This window comes from Cetorhinus maximus, chromosome 11 (assembly GCF_964194155.1).
Source record: "Cetorhinus maximus chromosome 11, sCetMax3.hap1.1, whole genome shotgun sequence".
NCBI classification, from domain to species: Eukaryota; Metazoa; Chordata; class Chondrichthyes; order Lamniformes; family Cetorhinidae; genus Cetorhinus; species Cetorhinus maximus.
This window is the reverse complement of record NC_135889.1, coordinates 124,797,283-124,805,166: the sequence shown is the minus strand read 5'-3', so window position 1 is coordinate 124,805,166 and position 7,884 is coordinate 124,797,283. Positions and strand designations below refer to the sequence as shown.

Here is a 7,884-nt window from a genome sequence, read left to right as displayed (position 1 = left end):
ACTGAGGCCCATCTGCCCCCACAGAAGACCCCACGGCACCATTCAAAGAAAGCAGGGAATACTCCCCAGTCTCCTGGCCAATACTTATCCCTCAATCAACATCATTAAAAAACGGATGATCTGGGTCATTATCACATTGCTGCATGTGGGAGCTTGCTGTGCGCAAATTGGCTGCCAGGTTTCCTACATTATGACAGAAACCACACTTCAACATCAAAAGTACTTAATTGGCTGTAAAATTCTTTTAGGACATGGTGAGGTTAAAAAAAAGGCACTATAGGAATACAAATTATTTTTAAAGGATATGACTCTGACCTTCCCCAGGGCTTGAGATTTGATGGGAGGAAGGGAACGGGTCCTAGGGGCTCGGTGAAGGAGGAACATCAGACAGGACCGGAAACACTGAGAATTCCCTCAGAAGAAGAGACTCTGTGAATTTCCATGAAAGTTTTGGACAGACTGATTCGGGGCTTATCGTGGCCCCGCTACCCTTTTAAACTCCAGTATTTTAGTTCTCTTGTTACTGTATCACTCAAAATCATGACAGAGCCATCTGGTAAATCTCACTCTTCGCCAGTGCTCGCTGAGCCCCTAGCCAGCCAGTAGAGGAAAGTTACAGATGGGAACAGAAAGTGTGAGTCACTCTCACTGGATTCAGTCCTCTGCACATATCACAACTCCAGCATTTACAGTAATCTGTGTCTCACAATCTCTGCCACTCAGTGGGGACCCTCAGCTCCTGAAATGAAACATGGGGTGGGATTTTGCCATTGTGGAACACCGTACAGCTTGCCCTATTAGTTAGACTTTTAACTGAATCCATTAGCTCAAATAACATTTTTCCCTGTAAGTTACTGGAAGAGTGAGCTCACAATGAGGCACTGGGACTTCAGTGAACAACAGGACCAATGGTCTATCTCCTAAACCAATCAGATTTAAAACATAAAACCCTAGAAAATCTATGCCGCAGAAGGAGCCATTTGGCTCATCATTTCTGTGCTAGCCAAAAAAGGGCTATCCAGTCAAATGTCACCCTGTAGCTATTGGTCCAGAACCCTGTGGGTTACAATTATTCAAGGGCATATCCAGGTGTTTTTAAATGCAGTGAAGGTTTCTGCCTCTACCATCATTTCAGGCAATGAGTTCCACTGTATGTAAAAATATCTCCTCAACTCCCCTCTAACCCTTGATAGGGATTCCCAAGCAGCCAGTCTCAGTTTGATACCATTCAAAGGTTTTTACATCAGTCACTTTGGGACACCTAGCAGTGAATCACTGTTCATAATTAACCCTTTTAACATTTCATTCTGAGGATGTGGATGTTGCCGGCCAGATCAGCATTTATTACCCATCCCTAGTTGCCCTGGGAAGGCAGTGGTGGTGAGTTGCTTTTCTCAACCATTGTAGACTTTAGACAACTGAGCTACATTCCATATGACGTCAGAGGACAGTTAAGAGTCAACTATGTTGGTGTGGGACAAAAACAAAAATAGCTGGAAAAACTCAGCAGGTCTGACAGCATCTGCGGAGAGGAACACAGTTAACGTTTCAAGTCTGTATGACCATTCATCAGAACTAAGAAAAAATAGAAAAGAGGTGAAATATAAGCTGGTTTTAAGGGGGGCTGGGACAGGTAGAGCTGGATAGAGGGCCAGTGATAGGTGAAGATTGCCAAAAGATGTCATAGGCAAAAGGATAAAGAGGTGTTGACAGTGGTGATATTAGCTAAGAAAAGTGCTAATGGTGACATTAAGGGTAGAAAGCAGGACGAGCAAGGGGCAGATGGCCCTAGTGGGGGATGGGACTGGACTCACATATTTACCCCAGACAGGGTGAGGGCAGTTGATTTCCATCCCTATAGGACACTAATATTTATGACATTCCAACATGGCTGCTCTTGCTGAGACCAATTTTAACATCTAATTCACACATGATTCTAATGTCGACATGCATAAGAAGATAATAGGAGCTGGAATAGATCATCAGAGCCCCTCGAGCCTTCTCCAACATTCAATAAGATCATGGTTGACCTTCTAAATCAACTCCACTTTCTCACATTATAGCCACATCACATGGGATACAATTTTTTTTTAAACATGTAATTCACATGGGATACCACTTTTGGCGTGTAATCCTCATGTGACATAATTTGTGACATGCATTTCTCATGTGATACCACCTTTAAATATGCAATGTAAGTGCGATACCACATTTCAAGCTTTCATTCCTCCTGGGACGTTTCAATGAGGTGACAGGATGTTAGAAATTCAAAAGAGCCTTTATTGGGGTTTAAGTCCGGTAAATTAATTCCAGGAACTGGCTTGCTTTGTGTCTGTTTGGTGCTTTCTGCTTCTCCATCACGTTGACTCATTCACTCAGTGAGGTTTGCACTCTCAAGCCCATAGCCATCCGCTGTGGTTTTATACAGTAACATTCGAGGTTCCAGTTTAATGAGAAGTTTATAAGTTGCACTCACAGCAAAACCACAAATTTTAAAGAACAGAAACTAACTTTACAAGATCTGCTTCCATCCAATGCACAGCAACTAAAAAACATATTAAATAAAAACTTATCCTCCAGAGAAAATCAACAACAAATAAATAAATTTGAATCTCAGTTGGGTTGAAGTGGGTTAGAAATTTCTCCCTGGATTTGGTCAGAAAACATATTGCTTTATCTCCGATGGTGTAGGTTGAAGTAGATGCGCTGACCCCTCCCATGACTGGAGTCTCTCTGCGTGGCCGCTGTGGTACATGGTAGCATTCTCAGCACCTCCCAATGAACCAAGTGCTTACAACAAATGAAGTGGTGTTTTTGAAGTATAAAGTAGGAAACATAACAGCCAATATGTGCACAGCAACTTCCTCAAGCAGCAATGTGATAATTACTCGATTGTTGTAGTAATGTTGGTCAAGGACACTGTCGGGAACTCTAGTACAAAAGCAAAATACTGCAGATACTGAAATATACACTGAAAATTCGAGAAATAAAAAACTCAGCAGGTCGGGCAGCAACTGCTAAAAGAAACAGAGCTAACATTTCTAGTCGAGTGACCTTTCATCAGAATCAAACTCAACCTGAAATGTTAACTCTGTTTCTCTCCACAGATGCTGCCTGACCTACTGAGTTTTCCATCATTTTTGGGTTTTTTTTTAAAACTGCTGTGAGAACTCCCCCTGCCCTTCTTCAGATAGGATAGGCCAAGGGAGCTTTTACATCCACCCCAGAGGAGCCTCGGTTTAATGTCTCATCTGAAAGACAGCGCCTCCAACAGTGCAGCACTCCCTTGCACTGGAGTGTCAACCTGGATTTGTGTTCAAGTCTCTGGAGTGGAGTCCTGAACCACAAACTTAAGGCTTAGAGCTGAATTGGAAGACCCAAAAGCCTATAAAATAAATATTATATAGTAAAACAAACATTTCAGTTGAAGTTAGGTGTCTTTGGCACAACATTGGAAAACTCTTTGGAAAACTTTTCTCCACAGTTCAAAGTATTCCTTGTTATTCAGGACCATGATGAAGGGGATGAGTGCTGCACTGCTGGTCCCTAAACAGGACAGAATGATGTGGATCCTGTGTCCGTATCCACTATCCTTCACAAAGATGGAGACATGGATGAAAACGATATAAGGAACCCAGCAAACCAGGAAGATGAAGAAGAATCCTATGATACACTTGGTGTATCTAAAATCCAGTTGCTGCTCCAATGCAGTTGAGTCGCTCTGCACTGCTCTGTGCATCCTCTTAATTGCTTTCATTTGACCTCGTGCCACATGGAGTATTCGGCCAGTCATAGCGGTGATGGCCAAGATGGAAGGGATGAGCAGGCCATAGGTCTCCAGGTATATGTAGGCAGGCGGCAAAACGGATTTGAAAGAGCAAGTTGTGTTATCCGGGCTCCAGTTGTTCCAACCAATCAAAGGCAGTGAGGCAAAAAGCAAGGGCAGGGCCCAGGTGGTCAAAACAACAACGGGAACATACTTGTGAATCCAGGAGACCGCATAATGAAAAGGATGGATGATGCAAGCATACCTGTTGTAGTGAACTACCAGCAAGTTGGAGAGGAAAGAGAGGAAGATGAAGTTTGGGAAGATATGGAAGATGAAACAGGTCTGGAAGGCAAAGCCACTCTCGAAGCTCATCCTGGCAAGGGAAGGCAGGATGATCCCAGTGCACAAGGCAGCCAGCAGCAAACTCAGCATGTAATAGTTGGTGGGGTTGTGCAGCCTCCTGTTGCCGATGATCCCCGCGATGATGACCAGGTTGCCCACTATGATGATGATGGATAGAGGAACTGAGAGCAGGTTGATCAGGGCCTTCTGGGAGGCTAAACAAGCCCCGGGACTTGAGTTGTTGATGCATTCACCCCAGCTCTCAACCATATTACACTCACTGGGCTCCGAGCTCCGGGTGCAGGCGAGTAAGACCAACACCGAGACCAGACAGTTCAGTTTCCGAGCAAGAGCAATCTCAGTCCAATAATGTACCAACGGGAAACTGAGTGGAATTAATGTCTCCTAAGGATAGGACTGAGTCCACTCACCATTGACCACCCGAGTCCCAGTGACTCTGTCCCAGGGACCGTGTCCCAGGGACCCCCCAAGCTCCAGTCGCTTGGACTTCAGGTTCTGTGTTGGGTTCGTTCAGGTCAGTCCTGACCCTCCAGCGCTTCGCGTAAGTTGGGTGGAAAACTTCTACTTAATTCTGTCCAGTGAACCGAAAGCCGGAGCCCCGCTGATCCTGATGTTCCCCCGGGGTGAAATTTGCTTCTTCCAAAGGGGTTTCTGTTTCACGGAGAAGTCGCTCGGTATTTATGAAGGTCCTGCAGCAAAAGTTCCAGTAAAATCCATCCAACTTTTTAAGAGGCGGAAATGGTGAAGCAACTTCAGTCACTGTCTTGAGTTCAGAGTTAAAATATCTGCCCCCCTCTCACAACCCCGCAAACTCACTCACTGCCAGTTAATCGCCTCCTTCCGGCTGCTAAAGCCATTGATTTAACAAAAAAAAATAACAGCAAAGAGGCTCCTGAGCAGCTCAAATCAGGTTTCGGGGAATGAAGAGGCTGCAATTGTTCAATCACATCCATAAAATGTGAGCTGCTGACATGGGGCTCTGCTTTAAACAGTCTCTCTGCAGCTTCTCCTCCCCCCACTCAGTGATTTCACTCAGTGATTTCACTCAGTGATTTCACTCTGTGATTTCACTCTGTGATTTCACTCTGTGGACCAATGATTTCAACTGGCCTCCGGGTTCCTGTTTTTTTTTTAACTCTTATGAAACGTTCCACCGTCAAACGCTTCTCTCCTGTTGAGCAAACATTTTAAACGTAAAATACAAAAAAGGATGTCAAACATTCAAAATATTCATTTACTTCCGATCTGATAAGTTTTAAAATCACAGCCCGAGCCTCTCTGTGATTCTGTAACTCGCTCCTGGGTATATCAGCAGGTAGATGGGAAACACCATCACCTGGAAGTTCCCCTCCAAGTCACTCACCATCCTGACTTGGAAATATATCACCGTTCCTTCACTGTCGCTGGGTCCAAATCCTGGAACACTGCCCTTGTCCTTCTAGATGGTTGTGGTCGTGAGTTTGGAAGATGCTGTCTAAGGAGCCTTGGTGAGTTTCTGCAGTGCATCTTGTAGATGGTACACACATTGCTGCTACTGTGCGTCGGTGGTGGAGGGAGTGAATGTTTGTGGATGTGGTGCCAATCAAGTGGGCTGCTTTGTCCTGGATGGTGTCAAGCTTCTTGAGTGTTGTTGGAGCTGCACTCATCCAGGCAAGTGGGGAGTATTTCATCACACTCCTGACTTGTACCTTGTAGATGGCAGGCAGGCTTTGGAGAGTCAAGAGGCAAGTTACTCACTGCAGGATTCCCAGCCTCGGACCTGCTCTTGTTGCCACAGTATTTATATGGCTAGTCCAGTCCAGTTTCTGGTCAATGTTAACCCCCAGGATGTTGATAGTGGGGGATTCAGTGATGGTAATACCATTGAATTTCATGGTTGGATTCTCTTGTTGGAGATGGTCATTGCCTGGCACTTGTGTGGCATGAACATTACTTGCGATTTGTCAGCCCAAGCCTGGATATTGTCCAGGTTTTGCTGCATTTGGGCTTGGACTGCTTCCAGACATGAGCCTCGCTCCTGGGTATTCTAGATATAAACCAACCAAACCCTTCGATTAGATTCCAGCCTGTAGCTCACTCCCAAGTTTCCATAGTTTGCAATAGAACTGAGAGGTTAGAACCATCAGGGAATATCAGATTGGAACTTTTTTCTCGCAAAAGAGAGAGGCTGAGGGGTGGCCTTCATGATTATGTCTGGGTTTGATAGGGTGAATGTGGGGAAGATGCTTTCACTTGTGGAGCAAAGCAAAGCACGTGGGCCACGGATATCATCATGAATAAATCCAACAGGGATTCAGAAGAAATGTCTTTGCCCAGAGAGTGGTGAGAATGTGGAACTCAGGGAGTGGTTGGGTGAATGATTATGGATGCATTTAAAGAGAAGCTGGATAAACATGTCAGGGAGAAAGGGATAAAGAATATGTTGATTGGTTAGATGAGGAGGGGGTGGGAGGAGGCTCATGTGGAGCAACGAACTTAGGCACAGATCAGTCGGTCTGAATTCTCTGTTTCTATGATGTACCTTCTATGTAATTCTATATTTATCAGCTAGGTAACGCAATTAATATCTGCTGGGATCTGCTTCAAGTATCATTCTGCTCCCAACCAGATATTTTAAACTGAATTCAAGCTGTACTGAAGGATTTGAATTCAAGTTCTCTTGGATATCAGTCCAGGCCCCTAGTCTGTTAACATAACCACATGACTGTAGTATAAAGCGGCTGAATGTAGATGGTGAATGGAGTGGATGATTGGGCTGTGTGTACATGGGGCAATCAATCTGATAACACTCGACAAATATGATATTAAACTTCACTCAAAGAATTTTGGAGAATGGGGGGTGGGAGGGATGGGAGGGGTGGGTGGGGGGTGGGGGGGTTGTGGTAAAGGTGGGAACTTTCTCCTCATCTCAGTCCTAAATGGTCTACCCTATATCCTGAGACATTGACCTCTTTTTCTGGACCCCCCAGCCAGAGAAAACATCATCCCTGCATCCAATCTGTCCAGCCCTGTCAGACATTTATGTTTCAATGAGATCCCCTCATTCTTCTAAACTCCAGTAAATACAGGCCATTCAGCCCAATATCTCCTCATATAACAATCCTGCCATCCCAGGAATCAGACTGGTGAACATTCACTGCACTCCCTCTATGGCAAGTATATCCTCTCTTAGGTAAGGAGACCAAAACTGCACACAATACTCCAGGTGTGGTCTCACCAAGACCCTGTACAGCTGCAGTAAAACATCCTTGCTCCTGTACTCAAGTCCTCTTGCAATGAAGGCCAACATACTATTTGCCTTCTTAACTGCTTCCTGCACCTACATGCTTGCTTTCAGTGATTGGTGTACAAGGACACCCAGGTCCCTTTGTACATCAACATTTCCCAATCTATCACCATTTAAGTAATACTCTGCCATTCTGTTTTCCTGCCGAACTGGATAACTTCACACTTGCCCATATTATACTGCATCCACCATGTATTTGCCCACTCACTCAACCGGTCTAAATCGCCTAGAAGACTCGTAACACCCTCCTCCCCGCTCACATTCCCACCAAGTTTCATGTCATCAGCAACTTGGAAATATTACATTTGGTTCCCTCATCCAAATCATTGATATATATTGTGAATAACTGGGGCCCAAGCACTGATCCCTGTGGTACCCCACTAGTCACTGCCTGCCTCTCCAAAAAAGACCAATTTATTCCTTCTGTTTCTTGTCTGCTAACCAATTCTCAATCCATGCCAATATA

General features: G+C 44.8%; 1 protein-coding gene across 1 annotated transcript; it reads right to left on the bottom strand.

The window, feature by feature from the left end:
* Positions 1-1,722: 1,722 nt before the first annotated feature.
* LOC144686324 (G-protein coupled bile acid receptor 1-like) lies at positions 1,723-4,472 on the bottom strand. Its single transcript, XM_078551405.1, has one exon. It carries the CDS (start codon positions 4,379-4,381, stop codon positions 3,431-3,433), a length of 951 nt encoding a protein of 316 aa, XP_078407531.1. The 5' UTR covers positions 4,382-4,472; the 3' UTR covers positions 1,723-3,430.
* Positions 4,473-7,884: the final 3,412 nt, after the last annotated feature.